We start from the raw sequence: 19,034 nt of genomic DNA, 5'->3' as shown, positions 1-19,034 counted from the left end.
AGCGCCACTTCTGGCTTTTTTCTTTTTGCTTATGTGGTGCTGAGGAATCAAACCCAGGGCCTCATGCATGCAAGGCAAGCGCTCTACCACTGAGCCACCTTCCCAGTCCCAAGTTCTTAAGTTCTTAAGTCCCCCAGTTCTTAAGGCATCTTCATCATTTAAGTGGAAGACAGTTGATGTCAATACTGGATATTAACTTCTAGATTAAGTCAATTCCACCACCCCATAAATTTTGGGCAAGAATGTCAAGATAGTGTCTGATTTAATGGAAAACTATGTAATCATTTGTCTTCTCATTCAACAAATATTTGTTGAGCATCTGCAACGTGTAAGACAATGGAGACACAATGATGGATGATCCACCACCGTGACATTAAGGAAATGAGACTTGAGAGTCATCTTCCTATACAGTCCAGTGAAAAATAGCTACTCCTACCAGACTGGATCACATGTATTCTCGCACTGTCTGTGCAACTTCTGCTTAGGTACTGTGTCAATCTGCATTGGCCTTTCTCAAATCCCTGCTCCTCTTTACAATCCACCCTCAAGTTACTCCTTTCCTGATCAGCCCATCTGAGTCGTTTCTGGCCCTCTATGCTTCTGTAGCACCCAGCACCTACACCATCACCCAGCTCTGACACAATGCCATTCATTGTAAATTTTGGTACAGATTTGGATGTTTTCTGTAAGCTCCTTGAGTATAAGCTAAATCCTAAATCCTTAGCTTCCTTAGAGCTTCTAATACTTCATCTAGTGTACAACGATGCACCCATAAATGCCTGAGAAATGGAAACACAGCTCAACAGATTCCAACTGAGAAACAGACACAGAGTATCTTTTCACAAGCTTCAGCAGATACAAAGATGAAAAGGTTTTATCTTAAGGGGCACTGGGTCCTTGGGCAGGTTCTGAGAAGACTGTTAATTTTCTCTCATAGTCTAATACTGATACAGCTTGCTATAGGGGTGTTGTGACATGTCTTTGAGTTGTGTTTATCATCTGAAGATCCATGTAAGTGACACAATCTAGGGTCTGGCCCATTTTTCTCCCCTGGCTAAAGAACTAAAGGACAGAAAACAGACAGAACAGGTTTATGTGAAACCCAAAGAAACAGTAAAAGTAAGAGTGAGTAAAACAATGGAATGGACTCCTTGTACAAGGAGGGGTCCACAGTCTCTCTCTCAGGAGTCAGTCTCTCTCCTAGGTCCCTTGACTCCTCCCTTTAGGGCGTGCTCATGGTCTGATTGGTTGAAGAGTGGATATTAACTGCAGAGAGTCTTGTGATTAGTTCCTCAATCTCTATATATGTCTGCTTGAGTCATCCCTACCCCATTCTAGTATCTTCCACCAAGCATGACCTGGTCCTTGTCACCATGTTCTACCTAGCCCAGAGGCCTAACTTCATAATTTTTTTGTTTATTTGTTGAAACCAGTATAGTCGCCACTGTTTAGCAATCATAAACCCTTTCCCTTCCTCTTCTACCTGCATGCCTTTTCTGAGCCTCGTAAATGAATTGAGAGGCAGATACCTTCCAATAAAAGCCAGTGTGGTTCTCTGAAGAAAGCTATGGCCTTCTGTAAAAAAAAAAAAAAAAAAAGGAGCTCGCCTTTTGGAGGCCCTACTGTGTGCCAAGAACAGCTCGCCTTATTCTGCCTGTCCTCTTGTCATTCCCACTTCAAAAATGAGGAAACCGAAACCTCAAGAAATTAAATCACTTGCCTAAGGCCTCAAAACTAAAAGGTGGTAGACCTGAGAGCAGGGCCCTCTATACTCTGCCTCGCTGCCCTACCACCTCATTAAAGGCTTCCCAGTGAGCAGCCTGCTGGATGAGGACAGGGCTCACGCCTGAAGCAGCCGGATGTCAGCATTTTGTCCACTGGGATATTGCACAGTAGGAAAGTAAGATGCATTCTCTCTCCTGTCAGCTGCTGTCCACAGCCCTCACATACTGTCACAAAATTTCCCTTCATTCAGTGCTTAAAATAACACTGGTGCCTTCACCCTTTTGAGTCCTGGCTGCCAACCCTTCATTCACATCAACAGCTTGCCTGAAGTCAGACATGCTAGACAGTTCCCGTTAGATATGTAGAGACTAACCTGGTAGGGAGCAAGGATACCTGGGAGATTCTTTTTGTTTCCATGTCAGTGCATCTTAGGATTTTCCTGTGGATTTTCTGACAAGGTATCCCATGAATTGGCCAGAATACCTAGTCTCAAAAACCTGAATTGGTGACACCTCAAGCAATGCTCAGTAGATACAGCCTTCTCTGTCCCAGTGATTTCAGCAATGTGAAATGAAATTGATTGGACAGATTGATCTGTAGATTCTGTTGTCTCTTATTCTTGCAGTTCAGGAGAAATACTCTAATTTGATCTTAGATCTGTAGATAACTCGATGTGTGATCTTGGGCAAGTCTCCATTTTTCCAAGAGAGATCAACTGAGCCTCTTCGCATAAACAGATCTTGGATATAATTAATCCTCCTTCTTCCACTTCCATGAAGCATTTGCTCCTGGCAGCTTCCAGGGCTTTCATAAATCAGACTTCTGTAATCTGCAAGAGACGTATAGGCATCAGATCAATAAAGGACCCTCAAAAACTTTAATTCAATGCCCAAGAACCTTAAACCCAAGGAGTTACAGGGATTTACCCAAATCCAAGAAAATCCAGGACCAGAATCAAGGACTTAGCTCTCAATTCAGTGGTTTTTCGGTAAACTCCTTCTATCCTCTAGATGAGAAATGGACCTTGATAGTCACAAGCCAAACCTCCTGCCTTTTTGGATGGCATCTAATTTATTCATCATGGTGTAGTCACTAGGCAAACAAGGGTGGTCAGTATTCTCCTCAGAAAATTGCATGCAAAGTTGGAGATACTCTCTCTGCTGGAGAATACAATTCATCAGCAAATATCCAAAATTTCAGGCACTTGCAGAAAAGTGCCTTGTTCAAAGTCATCAGGCAAATGAGATACAGAGGCAGAATGGGAACTGGAGAGCTCCAGAGAGGCATGTGGAAGAAAATGGATTGTGACAGGCTGTCCATTCAATCCTTTTGGCTCTCTAAAGTCCAGGCGGACACCCCACACTGTCAAGTTGATTGATTGAAGCCCCAGTGCTCAGACCATCACCAATCCCCAGCACATGGATTCGGTTGCACATTTGTTTCCAGGAGGCTCCAGGTTGGAACGTGACCTTTCCCCCTTGCAAGCATTAAGTAGAGTTGCCATCCACCAAAGTGAGGAAAGTGGGACCCCTAATGAGCTAGTTTCGTGACCACTGGGCTGCAAGCAAAGAAGATGGAGCAGGCAGAGGAGAGAGCTCACATTTGGTTTTTACTGAGTTTTCGACTGTCTCTTAAACAAATCTGACCCTAGGTATAAACTTGCCCTTTTGCAGTCCTGGCTTCCCTGGATATAAAATACATGTTTGGCAACTGCTCTGAAAGTTATTAAAGTTGCAGCAGTAAACTATGGGAGGCCAGAGAATTTCAGACAAAAGTTATTGCATCAGTAACTCAGAAACTAATTCCTAAAACTCCTGACACATTTATCCAGAGGGCCAGTGCCAATATAGAAATGGAAATCATTGTCAAGGGCCACTGTGTACCTGGAATTAAAATCCATCATTCCTCAGACCAGACAGCTACAATTTGGCAGAACGTGAATACACCTGCCTTTGACTAGCATCTCTCCTTGAAAATTGGGTCCTTTACGTTTCATTCTGCTCTCTTTGTTTGGGATTTTTTTTCTTAAGAACAACCTCGTTTACATTTTCTTTTCAAATATTTCTTTCTTTGACAGCCCCACATTTAAACTGAAAGGCCTCCCTTTCCTTATTCAATTGCACTGGTTTTATTTTGGAGAGAAATCCTGCTGGGTACCGTAACGGAGAAGAAAGTTTACAGCAGCAATAATCCTTACTACAGCATCTATTGTAGGGGAACTTAATACACTTTTATTAAATGGCTGAGGAATTGACTCCAGTGATCTGAATTAACTACAGAAGAGCAAAGAAAAGGAACCCAAGTTCCTCCTCCATCCAACAGACGGTGGAAACTTCATGCCCAGCCAGGTGCCAGAAGCCAGAGACATAAAACTGCCACCCAGAGACACCACTTTGAGAAAGATTATGATTGCTTCAGGTACTACTTCCATCATCAAAAGTCAGCAATGACAGGCAGGTTGTGACAGGACCCAAATGTTAGCCACCCAAGGTGGGAACGAGTCTCCCATTCACCATCTTCTCCATGGGAGGATTGGCCAAAGGCCTCAGAGTTTTAAAGGGTCACATACTTTGGCTCTGATGCTAAAATTTTGTCCTAAGGCAGTATGTAGATAAGTACATACAGTTCAGTTTTATCAAGCCCATGACAGAGAAGAAATCAGCAGCCATGTATAAGCCATTAAAAATGCAATCAATGAAATGATAATGTAATCTATATTTATTATCTCAAGACACACATGAAGTGGGAATGTGCAGACAGGCCTATGGAGCATGGATGCAATTATGTAAAATTAGATCTGAAATGTTCACTGGGGTGATCACTCTCCTTCTCATGGGATGATGTTCTGGGTGCCTTATTTTCTTTTTCCAACTTGTTGGGATCTTTGTTTAAAAAGAAAATAGTGAGCACCACTTTATATTTGAGGTTAAAAAAAATTTAACAAAAGGTAATTTTTTGCCTAAATTTCTTGTCACGTATCCTTCTATAGCTAAGTCCAACCTGAAGGTTAAAAGCATATGGAATATCACAATGATTTCATAGGTGTATATATTGGATGTCAAAACCCTTCAATTTACACATGTTAACTTATCAAATTACATACTGTTAGCACAGATCTTCTATTATGTCTTCTATTATAGCTAATAAAATTGTTTTTTAGTAAATATAAAATAGATCATTCCCATTCTCCATGAAAATTGTCTTTATAGACATACATATATATGTGCACACATGTAAATATATATATATGGGAGACATATATATATTTGTATACACACATGTGCATACACACATACACAGGACCTTTGGTGAGTTCTATATCTAAGAAGAATATTGATTTGCCACCATAGTCTAACACTGATATATTGTGTTGCAGAGATATATCTGGATCAATGTTGAAAAGTAAATTGGATGTTCCAATCAGTGCCAGGAGGCTATTCCCAGAGGTTAATAGCATGAGCAAGGTGTAAAAATGTTCATTTAGCTTATTCTCTGCTCGCTGATGGTGTCAGGGGCCTTGATTACAGCTGAGTATAGAGCTCACCACCTGACCTGCTTCCATCTTCTTCTGTGTTTGCTTTTTGTTGTTGGTTTTTGCAACGTCTAGGTCAATCTTGGGTACCTTTTACCCCAAAACACATGCTTCAGTGCACTTTAATTTTCCTGCAGTAAATAAATAGCTCTCCCTAACTTCCTTTAAGTAACTATATAGAAAACCTGAGGGCGCTAAGACTTTAGTATCAGATAAAAATTCCAAAACAAAATGTTGTTTCCAGAGATATTTATGAAAGAACTGGTCGTTTTTTGTAGACTTTTTACAGATTCTGCTGCCAGGATTGCTTAAGTATGTATATTCTCCACCTATAAGTCTAACTACCAAAATAATTCAAAGGTATGTAATTACCTTCAAAAAAATGTGGAAAAAGAAATGTCAGTGGCCCGAATAAGTTTGAGAATTGGGTTTCTGAGGTTACTAGACAAAAAGACAACTAAGCTTACGTGTTGCTGTTGCAGTCTCCATCCTCAGACACTTGAGGTTCCATCCGTTAGCACTAATGAAGAAGGTGAGCCCTGAAGCCACATGAGGTCATGACTCCCCTCTCTCTCTCCCTCTCTCTGCAGCTTGGGTTTGTTTCTCATCATTGTTTTTCTGTGCTTTCTTCTCCTGCTTTCCAATGCTACCAGCTGGACAGTGCTTCAGGGAAGAGTCGGCCGTCCAGACAACCCATTCCGAGTAGCTCTAGAATACATCTCCAGTGGAAACCGAAGTCTGTCTGCAGTGGACTTCTTCGCCCTGAAAAACTGCAGTGAAGGTACCTGAGTCTGCCTCTCCCCGCCATTCCTTGGTAGCCTGGGGTCTTAGGTGTGTCAATAACCTACAACTATACTTATCTAGGAATGAGCACACATACATAGAAAAGTCTACAGTGCTTAGGGGTTGGTTCTGAGTTCCCTACAGACCAGATAATTAGTTTTCAAAGATCCCGAAGAAAAATTTATCTGCCTACTCAAAATCTCATCAAATAAGATTATGGTCTTCGGTATAGAAAATATAATTTAACTTTCCATAGCTACCAAATACTTTCAACTGTTTTTGAAAATATTTTATCATGGAAATTTTTGAATATGTGCTAAATATATTGAGTAGTTCAGTGGATCTGCCTATACCCTCAACTCAACATTACATTATCAACCATTTTGTTTCTCCTATATCCGTACCCATTCCTCTCCCTCCCCCAAATTTTCCTTGGTCTTGAGGTAAAATTTGTAACTAAGAATTTTAATGGTTTTTATTCGTTTGATTTGTCTGTCTTGGGGCTTGAACTCTAGTCCTGGGCACTGTCCCTCAGCATTTTAGCTTAAGGCTAGCGCTTTGCCACTTGAGCCACAGCGCCACTTCCCATTTTCTGCTGTTTTATTGGAGATAAGAGTCTTACAGACTTTGCTGCCTGGGCTGGCTTTGAACCATTATCCTCAGATCTCAGCTCCTGAGTACCTAGGATTACAGGCGTGAGCCACAGGTGCCCAGCTTTTAATGGTTTATTTAAGCTATTATTAAGGGACAACACAAGAAATAGTTATATGAGAAAGTTTAGCTGATTTTGTAAAAAGCATTAGGGCATGAGCCACAAGCACTATATTATTGAATTCCCTTTGCTTAGTCCCACTTTGTGACTTTATCTTGCAGTTGACTACCAAAAGAACATATATCTTTCTCTCCTGAAGAATAATTTTGAAATTTTAAATTGGCATGCATTGGGGTTCCATTGTGGTAGTATCATAAATGTGAGCAATGTACTTTGAACATGTTCGCTTCTCTATTATAGTCTTTTAACGTCTCTAATACATATCCAAGGTACCTTAATCCTCTCCTCTCTCCCTACTCCCTTCTTTCCCCTATCAAATTTTCTTTTGTGCCTTTGCTTCCAGGAAACAATTAAATACTGTAAGCCAGCATAGTAATTATATCTGTGTAGGTTTTTGATATTCATTTTCCTCTATATGGTTTTTCTTAAATCTCATTTTCCTATTTTCGATCTCATGTTTTGGTGTGTGTCTTTCATTAAACATTGCCTGAAATCTGATTGGTGAACAGGATGGCATGAATCATCAGTAGATGTTTAAAGGTGATTGTTCCTTGATTCTTTTGTGGGCCCAGGGTCATATTAGAAGCATCCTTTATTATATCCTAGGTATAGAGGGTGGAAGAGACAGGCTTGAATTTTATAAAACTTCAGGAAGAAGCCATTTACTTTTTTCCTGAAAGTTTTAGCAAGCATTGATTTTTAGTAGAACATGATTAAAGCAGAAAGAAATGGAGAAGGGAGAGAAATAGTTCCCACTCCACAGGAACGGGAGTTAAAAAAAATCAAGAAGTCACTACCACTACTGCTGCTCCCCTGTTGCTCTGCCTCTGCCCAGAGGTAATCTGAGGGCCTCTATCATCCTGTGGTCTGACAGTCCCAGGAAGAAAGGATATACAGAAAGGAGGTCTGGGATCCTCCCAGACCTAAATACCTAATATAGACTATTTATGAACAGTGAAGACCTATTACATGCAGTGATCGTTTGTTGTGTGCAGAGACCTGGATGTGAACCTGTGATTCTTCAAGGTGGGTAGGAGAGTGACTCCAATGACTCCCTTAGATAGGAAACTGTCCCCCTCTCCCTTCTACTTCCCCACCCTCTCCCCTGCTACCCATTCTGTGCCTTCTGCTGCTGTGGTTTCATTCATTACTGGCCTTGTAAGAACTTCTGCAAATGAATTTTGTTGTTCTTGTTGTTTTAATCAGAACTGATTTATGTGTGTGGGAAAGAAAACTCACCATAATGTGATAGATTGAACTGCAGTTCAGGTTGAAAAGGTGGCTAACCTGTGCTATGAGGCAATGTATGAAATGCATGTGGTTTGGCAGTCAGCCAGGGGTTTGTACACATGTTTCGACACTTCAGAACTTAGGGATCTGCAAATGGCTCTGGACATCATCAAGCTTCACAGATGTTGAGGATCTCCACACCATCCAAGAGAAGCCCGCGGTTGAAATGGAACCGCTGGACAAGAACGTGACAGGGGAGAGGTATTCATTTCCACAACTGGACTAATCTCATTTGAAAAACATTAAGGAAAGAAAATAAGAGAGTCCAAAGATCCAGATATCAGGCCCAGCACAAATCCTGCAAACAAAAGAAACTTTACTCTGCAAAAATTCTTTGCATGTTCCGTCAGGGTGCAGATGTTTCCTCCCTCACATTGCAACTCCCTCTCACCTACAAAACTCTTCCCCTGTGGCCTGCAGGGCATTTGCAGTGAGTCTGTTTCATAGCTTAAAAGACCTGTTTCTTGTCTGCTTTTCACCCCTGTGAAACCAAGGCAGTTGACCTCTTAAAACATTCTCTAATGATCCAGAAAATTACTGCTGGCAGGGCATCCTCTTAGAGGAGGAAGAAGACAAATCTGCCTCTGATTTCCTGGAAAAAGCAGCCTGGCCAGGATACTTGGAGCTCTTCCCATGCTCCAGTTGCCTTCCAGGCTCCAGGTCCAAGGACAGATGGTCTTCGTGAGAAAAGAGTATCTCTCCACACTTTTCCTCTCCCTTGGAAACACCTTTACCACCAAGGTGTGTGGAGGGATTGGAGAGGATGTGTGAGAGAGTAGAGAACTTCTTAGAACTTTTAACTTTCCCTTCCACAGTGAAACAAATTCAGGTGGCATAAGTAAGTTCTGAACATAGAAAATACCATAAAACTATACTCGCATGTTTAATGTGAAGGAAATTAGGGGTTCTTATTGTTGTCGTTTGGGACTTTTTTGAGATTTTTTTTTGTCTTTGAGGGGTTTTTTGAGGCATATTCAAGGCCTGATGGTGTAAATGAAGTGTTTTGTGTTCGGGGATCCATCATCTTGGTTAGGTTGTAAAGTAAAGAAGGGGAAAAGAACTAATAACATGTAGCTAAAGATGAGATAGACATATAAGATATCTATTTCCTGATAGTTGTTTGATGAACCAAAGATAAGTTGTGAAGGAAAATGCAACTAGAAAAGTCTACGGTTGTCTCTGAGCCCTAGGAAAACAGGTGGAAGAGTTGCTATTTTGGTAGGTAAACCTTGTTGAAGATCCTGGAGACAATTCTCCCTGTGTCATCGACAGAGTTCATGCCTAGTTCCTTTTTAAATCCTTAGGTCTATCATCATGTGTAGCCTTAACAGTTGTTCAATTAGTGTGAACTGATGGCAGTACACACTGACACTGATGGAGCACGCATTCGGACCAAGGCAAACTGTCATTTCACGTGTTAGCTCATACAAGCTTTACAATAATGCTATAAAGCAAGGACTAGTCTTGCCTCACAAATGGGGAAACAAACTAAAGGGAATTTTGAAACTTGCTGAGGTCGTTAGGTGTGTAAAAAGTAGAGACAAACTGGACCCCAAGTTGTCCTAATTAGCAGGTCACTGTTTCTGTGACCTTTGTGGAATGTGTGCAGAGTGAGATGTTCCTTCTTAAGGTGCTTGGGAAACTTAGAATCGTTTTTGTTGTTGGGGTTTTGTTTTGTTTTGTGCAGTGCAGTGCTAAGGATGGACTCTAGGACCTTATGTATACCAGGCCTGGTATACATAGCCACATAGCCTACATCCTTGGCCTTCCTGCTCCTCCAGTCTCTACACCCAATGGGTCAAAACCTTGAACCCTAGTCTTACTGGTGTCCTGTATTCTACCTGTTGCTGTCTAGCTCCTACTGTGGCTGTCACATAGATTTATCCTTAAGACTTTGTTTTCTTATCCCTCTACCTTATGATTCTTATATTCTTCATAAGCCAAGTTGGATTTTGGCAGCATCTAGCTGGTTTCTCTATTCCAATTCCCATCCTTCGCATGTTGCCAGAAAAAGTCCCTCCAGTATTCCCTTTCCTTATGGAACCTTCATGAAATGCTAGTAACTTCTGATTGCTTCCCATATCACAAAATAACATTTTGGGGCTTCACTCAACACCTTGCTTATTTTCTGGGACTAAGAGACATAATTTCCATGTACGGAAATTCTACTCCCAAGACTTCAAGGTCTGCATCTAAATTTAGTAGCCAGCTAAGCACTGGTACACTGGTAGCTCACACTTATAATCTTAATTACTCAGGAGGCTGAAATAGGAAGATCACAGTTCAAAGCCAGCCTGGACAGAAAAGTCTATGAGACTCTTAGCTCCAATTAACCAACAAAAAGCCAAATGTAGAGGTATAGCTCATGAGGTTGCCTTAAACTGAAAAGGCTAAATGAGAGTCTGAGGCCCTGAGTTCAAGCCCCAGTACACAAAAAATAAATATACACATGATAGATGGATACATAGATAGATAGATACATGGATAGATAGATTTAGTAGCCATTTATAATCATTTCCCAATTAGTTATTTGAGACCCTAACTTGAAGTTAAGATCTTGTCCTGCATTTTTTTCATTTCTCCAGGAGGAACAGTTACTAGATTACTAAGCATATAGGACAAAATACATAAATACTTGTCAACAGAGTAATTAATTAATTAATTAATTAATTAATTCTGTTCCTGTTTTATAGCTTTGGGCTTTTTGCCTTGCTCTTTCCAAAAGAAAGAAGCTGTGTGTAAAATTGCTTGGACTAGGTTTTTCCTTGAAAAGCCAGTGAAATAACATTTTATGCATTCAGCACAGATAAGAGGGAATCAGACCCAGAGATACCCAGGCTAGGGCTCCCGAAGAACCCTTAACTCAATCACAAAAACCTTCCATCAGTAGATATCCCAGAGCAATAGGATTATTTTGGGCGGAAGGGGGTTCAGTCATGGGACCTGAACTCTGGGCCTGGGCGCTGTCCCTCAGCTCTTCAGCTCAAGGCTAGCGCTCTACCACTTGAGCTACAGCGCCACTTCCGGCTTTTTTCTTTTTGCTTTTGCGGTGCTGAAGAATTGAACCTAGGGCCTCAAGCATGCAAGGCAAGCGCTCTACCACTGAGCCAACTTCCCAGCCCCAGCAATAGGATTATTTAAACACTCACCAGCACACTTCAGCTTCTAAGATACCTATAGAAAAACACAGGTGAGAATGGGCAGGACTAGGTTCTTAAAAAGGACTTGAGAGTATCAATGAACCTCTGAGCAGCTCCTAGCAGACACTCACATTGTACTTCTGTTTACATGAACTCAGCCTTTGCATCAATGATGTGAAATGTGTGCCTTTGTGATCATTGCTCCAATTCTTTGGATGGGGAAGTCAGAACACAGAAAGTTAACGAATTCACCCAGAGTCACCCAGCAGATATTGAGATGGAAAACATATGGTTCCAGAGTCCATGCTCCTAGCTAGAATGTCCTGATGCTTTGACAGAATGTCACTACTGGAAGTCACCACTGGAGGATCACCCCTGCAGGGTCAAAACTGAAGAGTCACCACTAGAGAATCACTACTAGAGGGTCACCACTGGAGAGTCACCACTGGAGAGTAACCACTGGAGATTCACCATTGGAGAATCACCACTGGAGAATCACAACTGGAGAACCATCACTAGAGGGCCACCACTGGAGGGTCACCACTGGAGAGTCACCACTGGAGGGTCACCACTGGAGAATCACAACTGGAGAGTCACCACTGGAGAGTCACCACTGGAGAGTCACCACTGGAGAGTCACCACTGGAGAGTCACCACTGGAGGATCACCACTGGAGGATCACCACTGGAGGATCACCACTGGAGGATCACCACTGGAGGGTCAAAACTGGAGAGTCACCACTGGAGGATCACCACTGGAGAGTCACCACTGGAGGATCACTACTAGAGGGTCACCACTGGAGGGTCACCACTGGAGGGTCAAAACTGGAGGGTCACCACTAGAGAATCACCACTAGAGGGTCACCACTGGAGGGTCACCACTGGAGGGTCAAAACTGGAGGGTCACCACTAGAGAATCACTACTAGAGGGTCACCACTGGAGAGTCACCACTGGAGAATAACCACTGGAGATTCACCATTGGAGAATCACCACTGGAGGATCACCACTGGAGAGTCACCACTGGAGAGTAACCACTGGAGATTCACCATTGGAGAATCACCACTGGAGAGTCACCACTGGAGGATCACCACTGGAGGATCACCACTGGAGGGTCAAAACTGGAGGGTCACCACTAGAGAATCACCACTGGAGATTCACCATTGGAGAATCACCACTGGAGAATCACCACTGGAGAACCATCACTAGAGGGCCACCACTGGAGGGTCACCACTGGAGAATCGGAGAATCACCACTGGAGAACCATCACTAGAGGGCCACCACTGGAGGGTCACCACTGGAGAATCGGAGAATCACCACTGGAGAATAAACACTGGAGAGTCACCACTGGAGGTCACCACTGGAGGGTCACCACTGGAGGTCACCACTGGAGAATCACCACTGGAGAATCACCACTGGAGAATCACCACTGGAGGGTCACCACTGAAGAGTCACCACTGGAGAATCACTCTGGGAAGGACCACAGAAATCATGTAACCTGTCTGTCTCACTTTGTGGAAATACAGTGAGAAAAAAAATCCAAAGAGATCCCTTAATAACCTGACATTCTGAGTTACTGACCAACTCAGTATGCTCTCTGCCTCTGGCTTTTGGTTCCATTCTAGTTTTTCTAAGAAACCAATTCCATATTTTCCTCTCCCTGTCCATGTTGGTCAAAGGTAGTATGGAAACAAGAAGCTACATGGGACTCACCTATGCAAAAGAAGGAGCTGCCAATGGCTCCACTGTGAGGCTAAATACATTTTATTGTGGTCCACTATAATTCTCCTTCTCTTTCAGGAACTTGTAGAAACTATACCTGAGGGTTTCCAGGCCAAAGTCACATTTAGCTCACTGACAGATTTCTCGACAAGAAATTATCTAGGTCCATTATGCGCCCAAGATCTCTGCACACATACCTTTTTTCCATTCACCACTCAGGTTGTCCTAGCCCCCCCCTCACTCCTCCCCCTTACTAGGATAACTGACTTTTCTAACTTTGGTAGCTCAGAAAGGTGGAGGAACATAACAGTGTTGAATAGTCCCATAAAACCCATGTTCCTGGAGTTGGAGATGTACCAATGTCTTATCTTAATTTCTCTGGAGCTACACTGAGGATAGTTGAACTAGACCCATCATTTTAGACACAGTCTTTGTTTAATAGTCTTATGTAGGGGTCTAGAACATCAAATTATACAAAAAGAGCTTCTTTCAAGAAAGGAGGGGTGGGAGGACCATTACCTACTTGTTCTACAGCCCTGGATGCCCCCCTACGATGTGACTTGATGAAAGTTTGAAAAACCACTGAACAGTCTGATGTTTCATGATTTGTTTTCCTGACCCCCTGATTCTGTGCTTACTCAAAATATGAAAGGTGAAAACAACTTTATATAATAAGCTTATATCAAGTTACATTACCCATACTTTCTTTTGAAAGATTGAGACTGCACACAAGGCTCTTGTACTTTTCCTGTTGGCCATTTTCATGGAAGAGGTTCCTGTGCAGGTGAGTCCAGGTAGGTCCTGGCTTGGAGATGCTCACCATGGAGTTCGTTTGAATGGTTTCAGTGGAACATGAGTGACATGGGCTAGCCTCTCTTTCCTGCACTTCTACCATAGACAACGGGTACCGGAGGACACCCTCCTTAGCCCGAGAGAGCACAAGAAGAGATGAGAGAAGCTAAGTAGATTCTGATCTTTGGCTAGCCATATGGAAACAATCAATGTCTGGAGTAGGCTCCAAAACCAAGCTGGGTAAAATGAGGGATTAGTTCTTAGGCTCCTGGCAGGCTGATCCAAACGAAGACTTCTGTGTTCCAACAGCAAGCAACACCCAGCAGGATCCTCTGTCTCTGCTTGTACATGGAGATTACAGTGATATTCTGTGCTGGAGTTGCCAGTACAAAACTCTCTTTATGTAGCAGGCTCATCTATCCACCCACCCAGGCATCTATTCTTTCAAGCCACAGACATTTACCCAGCACATACTAAACAGAGTATATACACTGACACTGATATAAAATTGCTATGTCTGACTAAGGGCTGAATTTTGGTATGGTAGCTTTAAAGATCTACATTCTACCCCAAAAGGCATCACTGAATTACATTTAATATGCCCCAGAGGAAAGGACTAGGTGCTCTGTTTGCAGAGATATCATCCTCCAAACTAGGTCCAATGCTCCTTTCTCACAGAAGACCAAGAATGAGCACTGAACCACCAATCAGAAAACCTAGACTGAAGACCCCCTCTTCCACCTCTTGCTAGACTAGCCATGTCTTCAGATCAGAAGAGACATTAGAGGTCTCTCCCAGAACTGTTCCATTGATTGTTATTTAACAGAAGGCAGAAGTGACAGCTTGTCAGAGATTGTCCAGGAAGGCCAATGAGAAGACATGAGAAGACATTGTCGTACGAATGCCACAAGTTACCCAGCCTCTCTGGGCCTTACCTGAAACCTTTTAAAATCCGCTATTCTTTCACTGATGTTCAGTCATTTATCTGAAGAAACTATCATTTGCTGAAACAAATTGGCCCCTTTGATGCCCCCTGCAAAGCCACATGATGTCAATTAATGGCCTAATGCCAAATGAGTGGTGAAAGCTATGTTCTGCCAGCCTAAGAGGAGTCACCAGCTGGGTCAGGTACTTGCAGAGAATGAATTATTTCTGTAGTGGTTGGGCCAATTTCTTGGACTACACCACTAGGGAGAGTCACCGTCACAGCTTGCAAATGAACCCAACTTATGATTGGTGTATTTTCAAGACACTCCTCCTTAACTCCTTATTTCCAAGGATGTTTTTTTTGCTTTTAATTTTTCTGTAGACTAAATTAAAAGATAAGTATTAAAAATGTGGTTTTTTTTTCCCCAGAGCTGAGCCTACAGATCTATAGCCATCTAATCTTCAATAAGAGAACTAAAACAATAGAATGGAAGAAAGACAGCCTCTTCAGTAAATGGTGCTGGCAAAATTGGTTAACTACTTGTAGAAAACTAAAGCTAGATCCTTACATATCACCCTGCACCAGAATCAACTCCAAATGGATCAAAGACCTCGAAGTCAAAGCAGACACTTTGAAAACATTACAGGATGGAATAGGAGAAACCCTAGGTCTTCTTGGCACAGGCCGAAATTTTCTTAATAGAGACCCTGAAACACAGCAAATCAAAGAAAGGTTGGACAAATGGGATTGCATGAAATTGCAGAGCTTCTGCATGGCAAAGGACATAGCTAGCAAGATCAATAGAAAGCCCACGGATTGGGAGAAGATCTTCACTAGCCATACAATGGACAAGGGTCTCATATCTAAAATATACCTGGAACTCAAAAAATTAAATCCACCAACAACAAATCTTCAAAGAAATAACTGCCCAATAAATAAGTGGGCTAAAGACTTAAAGAGAAACTTCTCTGAAGAGGAAAGAAGGATGGCCAATAGACACATGAAGAAATGCTCAACCTCCCTAGCCATAAAAGAAATGCAATTCAAAACAACATTGAGATACCACCTCACCCCAGTTAGAATGGCTATAATCAAGAACTCTAATAACAACAGATGCTGGGGGGGATGTGGACAGAAGGGAACCTTACTGCATTGTTGGTGGGAGTGTAAACTTGTTCAACCACTTTGGAAAGTAGTATGGAGATTCCTCAAAAGACTCCACATAGAGCTCCCCTATGACCCAGCAGTCCCACTTTTGGGCATTTACCCAAATGTTCACAAACAAGACCACACTAAAGCTATCAACACAACTATGTTTATTGCAGCATTATTTACCATTGCTAAGATATGGAGCCAACCCAGATGCCCCTCAGTAGATGAATGGATCAAGAAAATGTGGTATATATACACAATGGAATTCTATGCCTCCATCAGAAAGAATGACATTGCCACATTTATTAGGAAATGGGAAGACTTGGAAAAAATTATATTAAGTGAAGTAAGCCAGGCTCAAAGAAACATAGGTCCCATGGTTTCCCTTATTTGCAATAACTAGTATATGTCTGAGTCAAGCAGAAAAGGTCAGATAAGTTGATGTTAGGGAAATGAACCCTAAGATATGTATTCAAATGTTTTTTTTTTCTTTCATGCGATTGTTTCTAACACATCTATAAGATTATTTCCTTGTTGCTTTGTATGTCCCTCCCCCATGGTATAACCCCTGCTTTCACTGTATCTGATGTTGGTATACTTTGTGGAGGGGAAGGGAAAAACAAATCATTTAAATAGGGATACAGGTTACCCATTGCAACAATGAGAAGTATAAGTCGTTATGTCGAAAATGAACTTTACAACTTTGGTGGGGGGGGTGGGTGAGGAGGGTTGGGTGGGGAGGCGGGGGGAGGATGGCATGGGAAGGGGAAACAAAGGAGGAGGCTACAATGCTTGATAAGAAATGTACTCATTATCTTACTCACGTAATTTTAACCCCTCTGTACAGTATTTTCACAATTTAAAAAATGTGTTTTTATTTATCCACTGAGATCTGTTCATATTCCTCCAAACACCTCCTCAACTCAGATTGTTTGGTTGTTTGTTTTTGTTTTTTAGTTTTTGGTTTGGGCAAAAACGGTTTTGAGGTTTGAACTCAGGGCCTTGCACTTGCTAGGCAGATGCCCTGTCACCTAAGCCATATCACCAGGCCCTTGTGTTTCCATGAATTTTTAAATAGGGTTTTGCACTTTTGACCAGGCCAGCCTACATAACATTCTTCCTATTTATGTTTCCCACATAGTTGGGATAAATGACAGACACATACCACTACACCCAGCTTTTACTGAAATGGGTCTCATAAGCTTTTTACCTATGTCTTGAACTGAAGTCCTACTGATCTCAGTCTCCCAAGTAGCTAGGATTGCAGAAACACGCCACCAGACCTGGTTCCCAAACTTCTTTCTACCTCTGCCCCTCAGAAGTACTCTCTGTCTTTCAAACCACTGTACTTTCAAATCTCAACTCAACTACTATTTTCTTTTTTTTATTGTAAAGGTGATGAAGGGGGGTTACAGTTGTAAAAATAAGGTAATGAGTGCATTTCTTTTTAAACACTGTTTTATTGAGTATTCTCACTTCAGGATTATGTTTCCATATATTTCTTTCATAGAACAGTCTAAGTTTTTTGTTTTGTTTTTTTTTTTTGCCTGTCCTGGAGCTTGACCTCCAGGTCTGGGCTCTGTCCTTGAGTCTATTTGTGCTCTAGGCTAGTTCACTTGAGCAACAGTGCCAATTTAAGCTTTTTCTGAATAGTTTATTGGAGATAAGTTTCATGGACTTTCCTGCCCAAGTTGGCTTTGAACTGTGATCCTAAGATCTCAGACTCCTGAGTAGCTAGGATTACAGGCGTGAGTCACGACATCTGGCAACAGTCAACTTCCTTCCAGAGTTATTTGTCTCACTCAGTACATGCTTCTCAGAATCAAATACTTTTTAAAAAATCGATGTGTCTCAATAAGCAACCAAGATGCTGTTTTCATGGTAAGCACTCAACAAAGGTTTGCTCATTCTGATCTAGAATAGAAATTATGGGCTTCAAAATCAGACAAAATGAGTAGAATCTTAACTCTATCACTTACCACCTTTGTAAGCTTAGAAGAATTTTGTGAACCTATAAGTTTTTCACATTTTCACATCAGTAAATGGATTAATAATATATAATGATAGGTCAGTTGAGAAATTCAAAACAGATACTGTGTAAGATCCCATACCTAATGTCTGACGTGTTATTATCACCTTCTCCCTGTCCTTTGGCTAAGCTGAATCTCCACATTCTGGAACCAGAGCAGAATAATTCCACACAACTACCCCAGAATATGTTTGCCAATTCACATCCACTTTTCTCCTTCATCTGATTCTTGTCTGAGGAGCAGAGGGAACATGTGCCCCATTTCTAACAAATTCTAATAGCCCAGATCTCCATTTTGATTTCAAAGGTAGCTGTGTCTGTTTCCCCAACAACCTATGCATTCTGCTCTGATAAAGTCATTTTCTTTATCACTATTTGATAGAGTGCCTAGAATTCTTTGTGCCATGCAAAAGAGTTAACACAGCTTACTCCCTTGGGAAAGATAGGCTATTAGGGAAGTACTTTAATATATCTATCTCACTGCCTCCCTCCCAACAGATTAGAAGCCAAAACAGTTAGACTGCAGCTTGGAACCGGGAAGGAATTTTGCTGATCTTCCCTTTCTCCCAATAGTCCATAGCTACTGTTGGCAAAGATGGCCTTACTTCAGAATGTGTATTCATAATCACTACCAGAGCCAATCACCAATCCCCATCAAATGTTTAGGAGCAATGAAGATTGTTTGGCCACTATTTTCAGTATTCTACCAATTGAAAACCACTAGAAATGGAGCCAGACCTAAAAGGTTTTTAAATATAAATAAATAAAGAGTGAATGGGTTGAGGTCATTGCACTCCCAGAAGGAAATTACGTTCAAATTACAACTACATAAAAGAAATAATTGAAAAGATTAATCACACTAAAATAATTGGTCTCTTTTACAAGTAATTTGGAACAATATTCAGTCATTGACATCAATGTCTAGTAGTAAAAGAGTAATGAATTTCATTCTCTGACTAATGTGTTTATTTTATTAATGGTACTAAATGGTGTTGTTACTGCTTATACATATTTCATAACTTTTAATTCATTAAAATGTTCAAGGAATTTCCAGAAGTATTTATTAGTTTTAAAATCATCCTTAGTATTCAATATGCAATTGCACTCTGAGTAATTTTTTAAAAATTATTGTTTTGGGTAATGGGAATCTCTTTTAATGTGAAGGATTAAGCC

General features: G+C 41.4%; 1 protein-coding gene across 1 annotated transcript in view; it reads left to right on the top strand.

The window, feature by feature from the left end:
• Nucleotides 1-19,034, top strand: part of Alk (ALK receptor tyrosine kinase) — a 713,950-nt gene that overhangs the window by 509,849 nt on the left and 185,067 nt on the right. The window contains exon 5 of the mRNA XM_070025303.1: nt 5,911-6,038. Coding sequence (XP_069881404.1) covers nt 5,911-6,038 — 128 coding nt within the window. The remainder of the gene's footprint in view (nt 1-5,910; nt 6,039-19,034) is intronic.

Source organism: Dipodomys merriami, unplaced genomic scaffold, assembly GCF_024711535.1.
Source record: "Dipodomys merriami isolate MVZ:Mamm:240054 unplaced genomic scaffold, mDipMer1.0.p SCAF_17, whole genome shotgun sequence".
In the NCBI taxonomy this organism is placed as follows: domain Eukaryota; kingdom Metazoa; phylum Chordata; class Mammalia; order Rodentia; family Heteromyidae; genus Dipodomys; species Dipodomys merriami.
This window is presented reverse-complemented; position numbering and strand designations above follow the sequence as displayed.